This window comes from Eptatretus burgeri, chromosome 5, assembly GCF_056783735.1.
Source record: "Eptatretus burgeri isolate ZD-2024b chromosome 5, Ebu_testis_v1, whole genome shotgun sequence".
NCBI classification, from domain to species: domain Eukaryota; kingdom Metazoa; phylum Chordata; class Myxini; order Myxiniformes; family Myxinidae; genus Eptatretus; species Eptatretus burgeri.
In genome coordinates, this window is record NC_140965.1 from 81129907 (window position 1) to 81148120 (window position 18214).

At 43.6% G+C, this 18214-nt stretch overlaps 1 protein-coding gene across 4 annotated transcripts in view; it reads right to left on the reverse strand.

Moving 5' to 3' along the window:
- Positions 1–18214, reverse strand: part of LOC147026816 (aromatic-L-amino-acid decarboxylase-like) — an 88230-nt gene that overhangs the window by 11906 nt on the left and 58110 nt on the right. For 3 of the 4 annotated variants that reach the window (XM_085882620.1, XM_085882621.1, XM_085882619.1), the window contains 5 exons: positions 17957–18051; positions 7818–7885; positions 7605–7681; positions 4195–4214; positions 3889–3987 (listed from right to left, as the gene is read on the reverse strand). In XM_085882620.1, the coding sequence (XP_085738746.1) occupies positions 3889–3987; positions 4195–4214; positions 7605–7681; positions 7818–7885; positions 17957–18051 (359 nt within the window). Of the gene's footprint in view, positions 1–3877; positions 3988–4194; positions 4215–7604; positions 7682–7817; positions 7886–17956; positions 18052–18214 lie in introns of all 4 variants that reach the window. The other variant, XM_085882618.1, reaches the window with a different exon arrangement.

The window sequence follows — 18214 nt, forward strand, 5'->3', positions numbered from 1 at the left end:
TTGAGTCAGCCCTTGAGGGGAGAGTGACTGAAGAGTGCCTCTCACTCTACAATGTAGATGGATCAATGCGCAAGACTGCGAAGAGCAAGTTGTTACAACTGTTCAACCTAGACCCAGTTGCTGAGAAACCATGGAACCACATCAGCCTCATGGACATGGGGCTGATCTGGTGGCTAGCCACCCCCATGCCCGAGGACCGAGAGGCTAGGAAGCGGGATGGCTCAGAGTACTGCTGGAGTGACTACCTGGATAAGATCTGCGCTATCATCCTCTCACGCCATGCTGATGCACGCCTCATCATCCTCATCAATGACAAGTATGACCTTCCCTTTAGCATCAAGGATGATGAGCATGATCGACGGGCAGCAAAACATCTCCACATCCCAAATGTTTTTGCTAAGCCGGAAGACATGTTCCCAGGAGCCGCTGAGTTCAACAAACTCGTGGTCAATTCAGGAAACAAGGTCAGACTGCAAAAGCTTGTGAAGGAACAGTTGAAAAAACCAGTTGGTCGGGTGCAGAGTAGCATCATATACTGTGAGGGTGAGATGTCAAATAACCTGAGCACTGGTGTGCCAAATGGAGACTATGTCTTCAAGCATCCAGAGGCAGATACAATGCTGCTCTCGGCCTATGCCAAGCTGAGGACCGGAAACCACACTGGAGCAGTTGTACAAGACAGCGAGGACACCGACGTGCATGTCCAGGCGGCTTATGTCTTGCAACAACTCTGAGGTGATCTGTTGATTAAACGCAAGAATGTGTTAATGAACTGCTGTGCCATGCTTTCAGAACAGGTTTCAGATATCATCATACCTCTCCATGTCATCACTGGCAGTGATCACACATCAGGGTTCTATGGGCATGGGAAAAAGCCAGTGTTGGAGAAGGTGATCTCTGATCCTGAGGTGAGAGAGCTCCTAGGACGAGTGGGTGAGAGTCTGGAGTTAGAGGACGAAGTCAGAGCTGATATGAAGGCTTTTGTCCTCTCCAAAGTTTATGCCGAGAGTGCAGATGTTACCTGTGGGCAGGCCAGAGCTTCTAAGTGGCACAAACTGAGGAAGAAGAGTATGATCCGCCTCCCACCTGATGATGACTCGTTGGATCTCCATGTGGAGAGGATGAACTACATCACATATTGCCAGCTCCATTAAAACCTGTTAGAGCATCTGTCCCCCATTGACCATGGCTGGGAAATTCTGAATGGGAAGTGCCGACCAGTGCACCACACCCTCCCCCCTTTACCCCAGCAGCTCATAGCTTGTGAATGTTCAGATGAGAATAGTGATGAGAGTACTTGCAATGATGAGAGGAGTGAGGCTGGAGAATCCACAGATTTGGATGAAGACTAGCGGTCCATTAGTTACATTGCAAAGTTGTAAATTCAGGTTAAAGACATTGTACTTCCTTAAAATAGGGGGATATTGATGTACAAATGCATGCCAATGTATTAGAATATACACATGTCGTTGGTCCACCTCCAGTAATTCCATGACCATGGAGAGCAAAGGTTTGTTCCTCATCAACCGCAAATGTTTGCCTTTTTGACCATCAAGATGACCTCTGTGCATTTACTTGTAGTTCTACTGTCCATACCTCAACTCAACATGAAAAGAGCTTTCATTAGAGCCTATTATGAAGGCTCTAGGACAACATTGAAAAATTGACCTTTCCCAGCTGAAAATCAGCTGCCATCTTGGATTTGAAGGTCAGAAGTAGGTCAAATCATCAAACCAACATCAAATATGAATTCCTTGACCCAAAAAGTCCCAGAATACATATACTGTGTTGCATTGTAGGCCAAACCATTGGAAAGATAATTTCCAACACGGCCGACAGTGGCCATCTTGGATTTGGGGCTCTCACAGAGTTAGCCCACATTTTTGCGAGGGGCATGGGGGCTAAATTTTTTATTTAACCCTCATAGAAGACAAATCCACTGAGAAATGAACCTATGCTCTCCACGGTCACGGAATTGCTGTAAATGACCCTACTATATGTTTATAGGACAACTATGTTGGTATATTTCAGGGCTAGCTGGACAGCCTCACCTTAAAGCTGTGTCGCCTGGGTTTGAATCACAATCCAGCTATAAACTCTCATCCTGGTGTTTCGCGTGCAGGATGAGGCATCAACGTGTGTGCCGTCTATCGGATGGATGTTGAGTTGGGCGTCCAGTCTGCCAGCACTGGTCGTTGTTGGACATTAAGACTCCAGTGTCTTTTGCGAAGGGTATGGGAGTTATCGTTGACATCCTGAACAAATTCCAAATCCCTGCATTGGTCAACTCGTATTAATGCACCAGCACACCACCCAGCATCACCTTTTTCCAAGAACTGCGTCAGCAGTCCCGACACTCTAAGAGTGGTACACGTTATCGAGTGTCAGTGCACTTCACTAATTCAAAAGTTTAAAGCATTGGGTGGCAGATTGCTCAGGTGGTCCAGCCAGGGAAGGTCTTACGAGAACTTCACTTGTGCCCTTCATCTTGTGATGCTGCACCAAACAGCAGTACTGTACTATCGAATATTGTATGGAGAGGAAACGCTGTCGCACATGTACTCTCCCAGTGTACTCAGATCCCATTTCATTTCGAATTGCAGAATTATTCTGAACCATCACATCCATGACTGGAGCGTTTCACAAAAATAATGGGATAACATGGGGCGATCATCCCATAATTGCTTAATGTTGTGTACGACAGAGGAAAGAAAATCATGTACTTTGTGACTGAGGATGGCTGAAGCACAAGATCTTTGCATGAAAAGCGGTCTCTCGATGGGATAAAAACGCTGAACTGTTATGTGGATGGCTCCCGGTGCTAATCTCTTGACAGCATCACAAGGCTGCGGGGTAGCATCATTGGCTGAGGGTGCGACTGTGCCGTTGATGCAATGTCCTCTGTAGGTTAGGGCAGGAATTTTTTATTTGTTCATGGTGCCGGTGAGAACTCACCGACCCTTTGCAAAGGACATCGTAAGATCTTTAACATCCACTAACAAATGCTGGCAGACAGGACACCCATTTAAAATCCATCCAAGGGACAGCGGCACACTCATTCATGAATCACCCTTCTTGTAAAACACCAGGATGACAGTTCATTGCTGGTTCAGGATTCTAACCCAGGCTAAACAGCTTAGAGGTGAGTGCGTACCTCTATGCCATCTTGTCAGCCTCTAACATCCCAATGAGTCCATTATTATGATCCATAAAAATTTCTTCAACAGCCACAATTATTCCCACATTCTTGTCGGGGTGCCTGGGTAAGGTTTTTGGCCCATGTTTTTTCACAAATTGGCTGACCAGGATTGACTTTTGACTGCAAATGATTAGGGCAAAAAATTGTAACTTTTTTGCAGGGTGCTGGTGATAACTTGTTTACTCTTCATAAGACACCATGGGATCACTAACATCCATCAGATAATGCTGGCAGGCAGTAAGCAGTGACCCAGCCTTACGTCCATCAGAGGGACAGTGCACTTTGCGATGCATCACTCTCCCTGGGAGGCACAATACCTTATTTTGGTGGGTAGCAAGTCAAACCATGGCTAAACAGTGTGAAGGTAAGTGTCCTCTCTCTGCACCATCCTGTCAGACTCATTATCATGAGAGTTTTGCAAAAGGGTTGTATTCGATGCTGGGGATCACAATTGGACCCCCTTGAAAATCAAGATCCAATGATACAGCAACCACTGCTGCAAACCTCTCACCACCTCGCAATCGAGGCTGGGCTGGCCTCTTGGACAAAATGTCAACCTACTGCACATGTTTTATGTTTACATCCTGCGCATGTCTTGGTTTATGTATGTTTACCTGATTTGTGTTCAACCAAACTAAACACCCTGCAGGTATTATAAAATTATATTCACAATCTCACCCCTCGCTCACCAAGCGAATGAGCTCCTGCATCTTCTTCATTCCAAACAGACGCAGAACGAACCACAGCTTGAGTGAATTGAACTTCCGTCCGAGGGGAATCTGCCAGTGCTGGGTGGGGGAAGCACATGATACAAATTACAATTGTCCCTATTCATACAATCTATACAATGGCTATTTTTTCATGTGACTGCAGTTGTCCAATTCTGAAAGTTGGTTGAGAAGGTAGTAGTTGTGTTTTGCAGTCTTTAGAAGTTCTAGGCCAAAGGTTTGCTCGTGACTCGCTATTTGTGCTCGTTGTCATAACCAGAAACTCACCCGATAGTCAGTGATAACATCTGCAAAGAGACAACGGCATTTAAAATCATGGAGGCAATCATAGTCATTGCACACAGTTCCATCATGTCCTTTTTAATTGTGTTGCACTATTTCACTGACTTATTGTCATGCATAAACATGTCACAACTGGATTGCAGCAGAGACTTATGAGGGTCATTTCGATAATACATACACACAAAGCAGAATTTTGACTTTCTCACAATAGTTAGAGCATCCGTCTGTGTCCCTCTCTGTCAAACAAAAAAGTCTTGATTTCAAAAGTAATCTTCATACTGTTGAAAGACAGACATCACCTGAGCCTTGTGCCTGTTCTGTTGTCAATTCAACGCTCGTCTTCTTTCTATTCTTTCGGAATATTATTTTCAAGTGTTGCTCACCCTTGTTGGATAGCTTTTTGGGTCTTCCAGTCCTGGGTTTGTTAATTACAGATAATGTTTCTCTGTAGTTGTTGATTGTGCTTCAGGTACCATCCCTTGAAAAATCTAGTGATGTGAGCTATTTCATTCAATCTCTTTCTTTGTACAGAAACACAATTCTATGGTGATCTTCTTAAATTTGTCATTTTGTTTTAAGCTAACAGTTAATAATGATAGATTTTTTTATTCTACAATATGAAAGGTGAACTTTTTAGATGTGCAGAGAGGAACAAAGTGACAATGAGTCATAAATTATATTTGATTGGTGAATGTGATGAATTAGCCACTACAACACTTCATATTAGCTGCTCATGTTGAGTTTACTTTGTTATTGTGATGACAAGCTTGGTTTCTTCTCACCCAAATTAAGCCATATCAACAACAGTCAACAATAATAATGGAAAACACGAGTGAAGGCTTTGAGTAAATTGTTGGTTCTCATCACATCCATATATTGTAACACCTGAATGTGTTGAAGACATTTGCATAGCCGTGTATATGTATTTGAATATGTATTCCCTCTGAGCATGTGTACAGGGGGTCCTCTCTATTAACGAAATGATGGAGAGCGGGGAATTTTTCCCCATAATAATGAATGTAATTAGGTGGGACTCATTCCAACTTTTGGTTTACATCCTATATAAACAACACGACTCAACAAGCTTTGCAATCAGAAAATACACATGAAACACACAACACATGAGAAAAATACAATAAATTGAACAAATTTTAAAATCTAAACACCTTTTTATCTTCCTTACCTTAACTTTTCACTATTTTACCATTGTAATTTAGGGGTCTTACTCATTGAAAAGTTGGCTGATTGGGCATACTGGGGCTGGCTGGTGGAGCAGATGAGGAGTAATGTCGTTGGAGGAAGATGGAAACGCAGGGGGAGGGTCGTCCACTGTAATCTCAACATCATCCGAAGGCTCTGCTACGGCTGTTGCAGCAGTTGCAATTTTCTTTTGGAGGGCAGAAGATCTTGGTTTTTCCGTGAATGGGTCGGGTTTTTTCGCCTTTCGAAAGAATGCATCCCACGTCGTCTGCTTACCCAAGCACATGTTCGCATCATAAATTTATTTGTAGCATGCCAAGCTGTCGTTGATGCTTCATGCTATCTTTGCAGATTGATCTTGAAGGTTGTTATGAGTGCTGAAAATCTCGATCATCTGCTCAGCGAGGTCAAAAACGGAACGCAGAACCTTGGTTGTGAGGCCCTTCTCTCGTTTTAGCTGCCTAGGTGTCATCGTCGTCGTCGTTGTCATCCATACTTTCTTCGTTGAACGCCTGCTTGGCCAAGTCGGCAAGATCTTCATTGGCGAGAGGCTGTGCGTGGGACTGGAGTAGCTCGGTAACATCATCAACTTGCACCTCATCGAAGCCTACCTTTTCCGCAAGCTCCACAAACTTGTTGCATATTGGCACCTCTTCAAAGCCAGTGAAATCGTGAATGGCATCAAGGTAGACTCTCCACCAGCAACCGTTCATCAAACGGGAAGTAATTTCCTCCCAGGCAGCACCAACAATATTCACGGCATGCATAATGTTAAATCCCTTCCAAAATTCTCGAACGGAAGGTTTTCCTTCTCCATCTGTCTCGCGACTGATCAACCTGAATGTCCTTCGCAAATAGTAAGCTTTAAATGTTGTGATCATGCCCTGGTCCATCGGTTGAATCAACAAAATTGTCCACGGTGGCGTAAACACAACTTTGATGTTTGGACGTAAAGATTCATAGTCCAACTCATGCACACTGCCATTATCCAAAATCAAGACAATCTTGAAATCACGATTGTTGTCTTCACAATATTATTTTCATTTCTAGCACAAACTAGACCACAAACCATTCATGGAAAATTTGTCTCATAATCTGGGCCTTCCTGTGAGATTTACAAGTGACAGGAAGATGATATTTCACATCGTTTTTCATTGCAAGAGGATTCTCACTTCGGTTAATGAGCAATGGCTTAAATTTCATGTCACCATTTGCATGTCTGCCTAAGAGAAGAGTAAACTGATCCTTTGAAGCCAGAACGACTTTTTTTTTCTCCTCATGGAGATGTCTTCGACGGAGAAGTCTTCGATGGCATCCATTTCCACTAAACACCAGTTTTGTCCACATAGATTACGTGCTGGGGATCGTAGCCACATTCTTTGATGATTGCCTTCAACGTGCTGGGAAACACAACGGCTGCATCAGCATTGGCACTTGCACTTTCGCCCAACACTCGGATGTTCTTGAATCTATACCATGACTGAAATTGCACTCAATTTTTCCTCTTTGGTGATCTGAAGACTCTCTCTCTCTGCTCTTTCCGGATATCTTCGAATACGCTAATAGCCTTATCCTTTATGAAACCAAGGCTGATTGGGGTCTTCTATTTGTTGAAGTCATCCAGCCAGGTCGAGAGACTCTTCTCAAATTTTTCCCATCACCTTGCTTTGTTGAGTTGTCTTTACATTAGAGTGCTGAGGCATTTCCTGGCCTTTCTCCAACATCTCATCGGCGTTTTTTAAAAATCGTTTGAACATTTATCGGCAGCAAACCAAGATAGCGAGCGATATCAGCTTGTCGCTCACTCTTCTTATTTTGTTTCACAATGTCCAATTTGACATCCAGTCACACTACTGCTTTGCTACTTGCGTGCAGGTTCATCCTTTTCATTACCACTTTGTTTATCTTGCATTGTTAAACGATTACCGTGGTACAGTGCACAAATATTAAAATACAGTACTGTACAGTATGTTGTAGTGTTAAGTCCAACAATGCACAGTGTGAGATAGAGAGAGAGAACACAGTGCATTGTGGGGTGGAACACTGGGAAGCTGGTTTGCAAAAATCTTCGATTTTCGTAAGTAACAAACAGACAGGGGTGAAAACATAACCTCCGTCCACCTTTGGTGGCGGAGGCAACAAAGGAAATGTTAAACAAGTTTACCCATTCCTTTCTGAAATTAACGATTCCTTACCAGATTCATCGTTGATATGTTTTAGATATGGTGGCTCAACCTTCAGCGAATTGATGATGTCTTTTCGGCATTTAACCCTGCGGAGAGAGGTGTAAAGCACAGATAGGTGAATCGCAGCATGTCTGAGAATTTTCCAAGACAATGAATTTTAAAAAGGCATCAAGAAGATGGAGCTAACCACCAATCAAGTGCAAATACAAAAATTGGTTTTACCACATTGGTGAGCAGTCAAAGCTTACACGCATCCACTTGTGAGCATTGAAGTCAAAAGAGTCAGCAAACTGCAAAGACAACACAATATTCTGTTCAGAGTTTTGGAAACGACGAAAACACTGACCTGATAGACACGTGTCACAAAGCACTTGACCATGGAATGCAGCTGTATTATTGGGGAACAAGATCAAACCATAATAGATAGTTTTCTCAGCCTCGGTGTTTTTGATCGATGGAGCAAGGGCGAGGTATCGGGTATGGGAAACAAAACACCCATCTGTAATCTTACGCACGGAACCAGATAGCTGAAGTGTTTCATGATGACTGAAGCTTCCTTGTGCATCCATCAAACGCTCTCATCTGCTTTCTGCAGAGGCACAGGGATGTGTGGTAAACATGTCCATGTGCCCTCAATGTGCTCGTGGGTGGGGGGCTGGAACTTGTTGAAGTAGCATTTTGCTTTTAGCTTCATTGATATTCCAACCCAGACTAGACTGTTCAAAGGTGTATGCACCACCTCTCAGTTATTCTGCCAGCCAGGTATTGTAAGGGTCGATTTGTATGATTTTATTGTAGGAATTAGATCCGTGTGTAAGGCAAAGATGGATTGTTTAGAAAGATTGCAAAGAACAAAGAAACAAATAAGAATTATGGGGAACATGAAAGGTCAGATTTACAATTACGTTTTATTGTTTCGTATGTAATATGTAACATGGATCATTCTCAAAAAATCGTATCTTTCCATCTGCGGTTTTTGTGTGCACCAAGGCATCTTCAACCAATATCAATTATCTTTAATGTGGGAGACGCACCCTCGACGTGGTCTCGCAAACACTCTGAGAGCTGGACTCTGGCACATCTGATCTCGGACCCATCTTAAAGTTGTGTCACTGGTGTTGGACATTTCAATCAGGGGGACGAGGGGGGGGGTGACCCATTGATCAATTTGAAATTAGCATTACTGATTAAATCTGATCCTTGGGTGTCCAAGGTACGGATGATATGGAGAAAGTTGATGTTGCGGATTAACCTTTGTATGATTTCGAGCTCCTGACGTCATCGTGCCTGACCGGCATTGGCACTAAGTGATGAAGTCCAAATACTATATGCCACAGCAAGACGCTAAATTTATTTAAGGCAGAGGTCACATTTGCCATGGTGGCCGTGGGGTATCCAAAATCTATGGCCACTAGCAATTATACGGCGGCCGCAGTATTTCCACGGTCACACAATGTGGCAGTCACATATGTTTTTATTTTTCTGGGAGCCGCACGGCGTAATTATAAATTGTGGAGACCGAAAACGTGGGGTTGCCGTACGGTCTTTGATTTGATGTCGCACGGTGACCTTAGGGTGTTCCTGCGGCGGCCATAGAATTTTCAAGGCAGACGCAAGGTGCCCGCAAGGCGACCGCAAGGTGACCGCAGGGGGACCACAGGGGGGCCTTAAGGCGAACGTGCGGCCAGACGGACGGTAACGAATGGGTTAATTTTTAAAAAAAATTTTAACAGTTTTTTTTTTCGGCATGTCGAATTGCTACGGCGAACGTAGAAATGAAAAAAGTTATAACTCCGCGTTATAATTCCACGGCGACCTTTACGGCCTGTAAAATATAGCCAAACGGTGTAGGGCCACCCTGAGGCCACCGCAGAAACTCTGCGGCCGCCGCACGTTTCCATCAATTCAGAGGGCATACGGCCGCCGTATCCTCGCCGTAGAGCAAATGTGACTTAGGCCTAACTGGTATGTGAGCAGACTGGGTCTTCCAAATTCTCACATAGCAGGGGTCAGGTTCATTGAATATTTTTCGAACACTTCATGTAAAAAGTGGTAGTAACACCAGTGATGCGATTATAACAGTGACATACCATATCAATCAAATATATCAGCTCCTTCATTAAGAATGCTAACAAATACCAATCATATTGAATTCACTGACAGATGGCAAAGGGGGGATTTGGGACCACTTCACTGAGACGTGAGCATCTGAAGAGGCAGGCTGTGTAGGGGTTCATGCATATAGACAGGTGCCCTACTACAATAACAATGCTTCCTATATCGCTGACCAGGTATTGTAGTGAAGCTTACCAAATCTCTTACTGACCCATTTGGGCTCCGGCACCAGATCCTGAGAGTACTTCTCATTGTTGTCTGGCAGACTCGGCCAGTGGAATTATCCCCCCCCCCCCCTATACACTTGACCTCAACGATCTCTGTCAATTGGCAAAGTCTTTCCAGGATATCGATTAGCATCATACACCACGACACAATACCTCCCCACGTGACTACTGGCAATCACATCCGGCCTACTCAGTAATGGTTGAGTGCTCACGGTGGCCTCTCATCTCGTACAGAGAGAACTTTGCCTGGCGTACATGTCAATTGACCGATATCAGCATCATTGGTTTGCACATTGAACTGAAATGTCTTAGGGTCATTACAATGGCAGTTCAGTATTCCATCGCTCAGTGTGCAGATGCAACTGATGTCACAATAATGGATGGCTCCTTGTTCACCGAGACATTTTCATGCAGCTTCATTATGCCCTTGATGGAAGGTATTTCAAGAGAATTGAACTTGCTGGTTTTTGCAGGGACCTCCTCCTGCCTGATGTTGAACCATTTGCTTGATGATTGTGTGTGTTCTGGAGCACTAAACAGCAGTTCTGCAGTTGGAATGTCCTTACTAAGTTTGACCTGACGATCTGTTGTTCGTTTTAGAGATACCCCGTGCCATCTGATGCACCCTTGCCATGGCCAACGTCAAAGAAGTACCAGGCGATCAAGTCAAATCTGAATTCAAACAGCTTGATTGTCAGGTAATATAAATTACCCTTCTGGCAATATTGGCTGGTCGGTCCATCACTGAATGCATGAAGTGAGCAGACATCTGGATGAACCCTCCTAATAATCCTGCAAACTGGGTCAGATGTGCCCAGATGACTGATGAGTCATATTTGGTACGAGTCGATATTGAACAGAATGGTATCACCTCATCCTTCAGGTACAGCACACAACTGTGAAAGTTCATCTGTTGAAACGATCCTCTGATGAAATGGACCGATTGTATTTCACTCACATATTTACCACAATAGTTCTCACTGAAGTCTATGTGGATTAAGCAAATGCCGGGGTCAGATTCTCGTGAATGTTTCTGGAAACACGATATTGATTGCGCATGTTGAAAATGTGCTTCTCGAGGAAAGGAGTTTCACTCTGAAATTTATCCACCAATTCTCCAACACTTGAGATGTTTTCCTGCTTTGTGACGATGGTGTGCTCTGGTGTACTCTGATATCTGTAACAGTCAGAAGACTGATCAGGCTTGTCACTATGAGAGACTTTTATGAGCTATGACATATTATTGCATACAATGCCATCCACTAGCACTTCCAACTCAGATGTAGACACGATTTGGAGCTGTTGTAGTTTTTCTGACAAGAACTTCATGTTTTCATGTCATTTACACAAGCAGCACTGCACGTCAAGCAGCTGAGGTTCAACCACCCAAAATGGTCTGAATCAGCAGAATGTAGAGTAGCTGACCACGAATGTACTCTCCATCGCAAATTTTTGATGGAGTTGATGAGAGAATCTGACAGGAGCCTGCACTGCTTCTTGACCTTACCATACGTAGTGGTGTTCTTGACGCTGGTCGCATTCTGCTGTTATCATAGAGGTAGAAGACCTCGATTTCAGCAGAAACTGCGTTCATGATTCGAGACCTTTATAACAAAAATCATCATCCGGATACCATCGCCGCTGAGAAAAATCCCAGCTGCTCTTGAGCAAACTTCATGAGTTTGTACTACTTTATCACTTTAGCTGACACAAACCTGCAAAAGCTCTGTCGCTGGCATTCACTCTTGGATTCTTTGAATTGTCTCTTGATATCTGTGACTAGAGTGAAATGGATTGTGAGAGCTTTTGTCACTGCCTTTCCAGGATCGGCTGTACTATGCCAGTTTCTCATCAACTGCCATGTTTTTTAGCGTGGACTTGATGCTGCTTGACTCATCAACCTTGAAAGCTCTTTCTGTGTTCAATCATATATTAACAAAGCCGCTTGTTCATCCTCCAAAGCCGCTTGCAGATCAGCTTTGCAGCAGTGACACTTTGAGTGATCTTTGGCGACCTGCTTTCTCCGGTGAGACCTCTGCCTGAAAGAGGAAAGAACATGATGGGATGATTAGAATATCGAGAGAAGAATGTTAACATTTGAGCACAATCATTTAAACCAAAGGCTTCTTCCACTGCAAAACAGACCAAATCCTCTAACTTTGGTATTTTTACCCTCGCTGGTATTGCATTTGGGTCCATTTGTTTTTGTCTGTTTGTTTGTTTATTTGTCCACACAGAACTTTTGTGTTTTTCTCCGCAACCGCTTGTCGGATTGAGACGAAATTCACCATTGGTGCGACTACTCATGTAGAATGTTTTAATGATAATTATGACGTCTAGGTCAAGTGGTATGGCAGCCATATTGAAAAAACGGAAAACTTTGGACCTCTGTATCTCTGAAACGGCACCAAGAAAAAATTGAAACTTGGCACATAGCAAGGACTCCTTAAGGGGAATAAGTGTGATTTTTATGATGTCATAGGTGCCTTCGTTATGACGTCATAATTGCATATGTAGAATGCTACATCCGATCAGTATGAAAAGTTTTGAGGGTCATCTAAGGATAAAATGGGACACAGAAAAAAAAATTGATGGACGTCGTCAGTCATGTGATTTGGCAACCATATTGTTTTTGTTTAAACCTTCAAAAATATTCTCTGAAGTGGCTGAACAGATCGAGGTGAAACTTTACACGTACTGTCCATGAGGAACAAAGGGTTCACACATACGATGTCAGAGGTCACATGGTTTGGCAGCCATATTGGATTTACCCTTAAACCCATAAAGATACACCACCCAAAAGAAGTCTTGGTGAGGGTCTGCAATCTCTGATTGCTCTTTTTCTTGTTTACCTTTTGCAATACATCAGAGAAAATAAAATCGTATTTTAATTTTTTTTTTACATTAAAAGGGCAAGGCCGATGTTAATTGCACAATGTGCCCCATGTTTCATCTGTTGCTATATGAGGGATGGGTGATTCTATTATACTTAAGTGCTGCCCCAGCTACTGCGTCAGAAGGTGATGCTGGTGGCATATCAATTACTTTAGACTTAGCTTTCCACGTATGCTGCAGCCTCTTTGTCATGCCTTTCGTTCTTATCTTTTCTCTCTATCAGAGCTATCAGCTACCATCTTTCGTTTACCATTTATTATGTCTTTAAAAAAATATATATTTTTGCTCCTTCAATACCAGGTATTGCTCATGATGTGCGAAATTGACATCCCGTCCCAGCTGATATTATCTGTCTCTCGGTATTGGTCATCTTCGTTGGAACCATACCCGGTCGACACCATATGGCCAGTCAGATCACCAGATGAAGTCAAATTAGAACATGCTGGCCAATCACAATGCAGCAAGTCGCAAGCTCAGCTCTGATTGATCTTGGAGCGAATGGAGACAGCCACTGGAGATGTGAATAAAACTCACACATATAGCCATATATGCATACATTATAAGCTTCATTATAATAAGATAGTTAATGTTATTGGTATATATAAAAGAATATTAAATCAGCAAAATGTACTGTTTTGGTCACTAGTGTGACAATGTCACTGGTATTGTACATTCCAGTGTTACACCAGTGATGTATGGGCTGAAATAGTTTATGTGCTCCCTATTACGGCATGGAAAGATCGGGTGACTGGCATTTTTCATTACTGTAACAGCAGGTGCTTTCACGTGTTTATGAATTTTAACTAGGAATTTGCTCAATACAGTATACAGTACTTAAAGTAGATGCAACACCAGTGACATTGAATAAACCTACACAATCATTTATCGACCCTCCATGACGAAAAGAGAAGAAATTTTCCACAAACTCGTCTTGCTAGCTGTGGCAGGTTGGATAGTACTTTCATCTGGTGGGCAAATTACAAATGATAAGGGATCCCCTTTTCTTCAAGCCTTTGCTAAGTCATATGTTACACCAGTGACATGGAATCCTTGGACAGCGATGAAAAATACCAGATATCAAATGACTCGCATGCTCGAGAGGATGGATATTTTGCATGTGACAAATACAGCAGCTGCAGAGCTTGCAATTAAATTACAACACTTTTTGAATAATAATCATTTGCTCGATAAAATAATAATAATCTAAATGGTGTTAGGATCCTTAGGGACATTTGGGTCCTTGGGGACTTTTGGGTCTTCAGGATCTTTGGGGACTTTGGGGTTATCTGGGTCTTTGGGGACTTTTGGGTCTTCAGGATTTTTGAGGACTTTTGGGTTATCTGGGTCTTTTGGGTCCTCAGGGTCTTTTGGGTCTTAATGTTCAAACAGGATGTGATTAATAGGCGTATAGTCTTCACCGGCTTACGGATGGCTTCATGGCTTCACTGATCCACTGCCTCACCATGCTTTTTGTTTTTATACATGCAGATTTGTCTTTCGGGAAAACAGACTCAAACTTCAGAAACTGAGAATTCTTACATTACATGTGATAGTTGTTGAATGTTTCATTTTACTTGCAAGTCATTTTCATAGAAATATACAATTAAGTTAGAAATTTCACAAAAATTAAATGAATTTCATGGTAAGTTCTGTGAAGGTATCCATACCTTAGCTTTGCAGGTCCCTCGTTGGCTGTGAAACACCCAATCAGAGACCGACAAAGGCAAGGCATGACGACCTTGCCAGTTATTACTAGAACATTCACCGTTACATTTATTTATTGGGGCATATTTTTAATATTACATATTAATTACAGCAAACCCTTGTTTTCCACGGGGGATTATGCTCCTGGAAACCCCCGTGTAAAACAAGCAAAAATGACATAAAATGTCATAGCCCCCGTTGTTTTAGTAATTTTGCTGCACGGAGTTAAAGGGCGATCCCTTATTTATGTACAACTAAAATGGCCACCAGTCTACCAGTCGGCCATCTTTGATCAGATCGCAAAATAAAGTGCGGTGCACATGTATGCCTTCATGTCCTGTGCTTGTGCCAAGTTTGAACAAAATCGGACCATGCATGTCTGAGAAATTGTTGGGGACACATTTAAGTAAGAAAATGGCCACCAGTCAGCCATCTTGGATCTTACCTCCAAAACAAAAATGACGTGCATATGTAAGCTATCATTCTTTATCTGTGTGTCAAGTTTGAACAACATCGGTAAATGCATGTCTGAGAAATGCTTGAGAACGTGTTGAACATCAGGTTTTCTTTTTGCAAGTAAAATGGCCACTAGTCGGCCATCTTGGATCTTATGTCGAAAAAGAATGACGTGCATATTTAAGGCATCATTTATCAAGTTTGAACAACATCGGTAAATGCACACCCGAGAAATGGTTGAAGACTTGTTCAACATCGGGTTTTTTACAACTAAAATGGCCACCAATCAGCCACCTTGAATCTGATCTTGAAAAAAAAATGATGTGCCTATGTAAGCCATCATTCATTATCTGTGTGCCAAGTTTGAACAAGATCGGTAAATGCTTTTTTGAGAAATGGTTGAGAACGTGTTCGATACCAGGTTTTTAAAATATCTAAAACTGCTGCCAGTCTACCAGTCGGCCATCTTTAATCAGATCACAAAATAAAGTGAGGTGCATGTGTATGCCATCATGTCCTGTGCTTTTGCAAAGTACGAATAAAATAGGTCTATACATGTCAGAGATATGGTTGCGGATGCATGGCCGGACACGAAAATTGAGACCAAATCCATAAGCGCCAGTTTCGGACTAAGTCCAACAGGGGCTAATAAGATCAAGGGCCTATATGAAAAACAGGGTTAGGGTCCGGGCTCAGTCCTCTCGCCTATAAACCCCCGCATCATGTGCTGGACCGGCTTACACGAGTCACCCTCACGTCTGGCGTAAAACCAGAGCATTCACGACCACTTATGTTTTCTATGCATTTCCTCATTTAGCGGATACTGGACTTATTAACACTATGTCTGCCCAGTGAGGCCACTTTCACCTCTTGACCAAGCCTTTCCAATACCTCCACTTTCTGTGTCAAAGACATCACTTTCCTCGTGACGTTTTTTTTTTTACGTGGTTCACCACAATCAACAGTTTTTTTTTTTTCTTTGGAGCCAGGGTTAAAAATCACGAAGGGCAATAATAAAGGAATTCATCCCATCTACTTGAGATGCTGAGATGCTGAGCAGTACGTCACCACATCCACTGTCTGCCAGAACTCCACAGGCCTCCGTCTGGTCATCCCCCAGGCACATGCCCAGCCCATCCCCATCTCCTTGAGATCCTGATCAACCTGCTGCAACTACGACGCACGTGGTCGGCCTGTTGGCCTCCTCCACTCAGGAGGCTCCCTCGCTCAGATAATCTGGTGAGCAGGATCAGTGTCAGGAAAACGAGTCACATGTCCAAACAGCCGCAGCTGATGCTCACTGACCATGCAGGTAACAAATCTCATTTGAGTCTCTCTCAGCAACCACTCGTTGGACACAAAGTCCGACCAGCAATCGCCAACGATTCTCCGAAGAGACCTGGTACCAAAGAAGTTAAGTCTCCATTTCAGATCCCTGGTCAGAGTCCAAGTCTCACATCCGTAGAGCAAGACTGGAAGCACCAAGGACCTGAAGACTCAGACTTTCGTCCTCCTGCACAGGTACTGACAGCACCACACCCCATGATCCAGTGAATCCATGACTCCCCAGGTCCGACCCAGATGTCTATTGACCTCTGACTCACAGCCAGCAGAGACAGGAATATCCCTGCCAAGGTAAGTGAATCTCTCTGTGACCTCACCACAAACAAGTGCAGACAAGATAGCAGAATCCAAGATGTCATTGAAATCCTGGGTCTTAGTTTTGACCCAGGAAACCCGTAATGCCAGCGGCTCCGAATCCTCATTCAGCACCTCGCAGGCCCCCACAAGGATATCCAGAGTGTCTGCAAGGATGATTGCATCATCTGCGAAATGAAGGTCAAAGATCTTGACATTCCCAAACGATGCACCGCAGCTTGATCTCTCCGACACCCCCCCCCCCCCAGAATCCAGTCCATACAAGTGCTGAAAAGTGTGGGGGCCAATACACACCCCTGGCAAACTCCAGTAACAACTGGAAATAAGTCAGAGATGGCATTACCACATCTCACATCACTCTTAGTACCAGAGTATAGTTCAGACATCAGATTGATCAGTTGGTGTCACCCCACAAAGACCAAGAATCCTCCAGAGGGCATCCCGATTCACTGAATCAAATGCTTTGCAGAGATCAACATAGGCTGGAAGTAGTCCCTGCTGAAACTCTCGACTGCATTTGGTGAGGACCCGAAGAACAAGGACACGGTCAATTGTTGACCTCTTTGGTGTAAAGTCTGACTTCTCTGGACACTGGTGGTCAAGCAGATGGTCGCGATCCCTATCAATAATTATCCGAGCGAAGACCTTGCCCAGCACTGAGAGCAGCGTCACCCCTCAGTAGTTGTTGCAATCCTGATGATCACCCTTCCCTTTCCAGAGAGGAACAGCAAGTCCCCTCTTCCAGTCAGTTGGGATGATGCCTGTGTTTCAGGCAGAGAACCATACTGCATGCAACAACGTGAGTACAGCATTTCCACCAACCTTGAGAAGTTCAGCATGGATGCGACAGATTCCAGGAGCTTTACCCCATTTCAACTGGTTCACTGCAGTCTGTGTTTCCACAAATGAGGTGGATCACAGTTGATTGAAGGGTCAGCAATATGGATCCAACACCCCTGACATCCAACTCAACAGCTGGTGGGTCAGCCTGGTTCAGCCGCTCAAAGTAACTGGCCTTGCGGGCCTTCACTTCAGACTGCTCTGTCAAGAGCCCACCACCCTCTGCTCTAACTGCAGTACACCAAGGGACAGGCTTGGAGGAACGCAATGCATAAATTCCCCTGTAAGCAGGATGAGAATCACTTGACCACAGGTGATGCTCTACCCCCTCACAGATTCCTTTCACATAGGCCTCCTTGCACAAGGTAGATAAGCCAAAATGTAATGTTATGCCATTCCATAAATCGTGTTTACATTCTATGAATGGTACTCCAGTAGTACTTTGTCTACTTGTACAATCCTCACCTCTACGCCATTGAGCAAAGGCCGGAACTCAGGGCAAATAAAAGCACTCCCAGCATATGCTGCGTCGATGTGCATCCAGATTCCCTCACGCTGACCTAGAACAGTCCAAAAGAAACCAAAAAGCTTACAAATGGTTCATGGTTGAATATCGTACAAAGCAAAATCTGCTTGTATAAAATGGCATGTTCAACAAAATAATGATGAAAAGACTGTCACGTGGAATTGGCCATGTTGTTATGCATATTAAATGAACAGGTT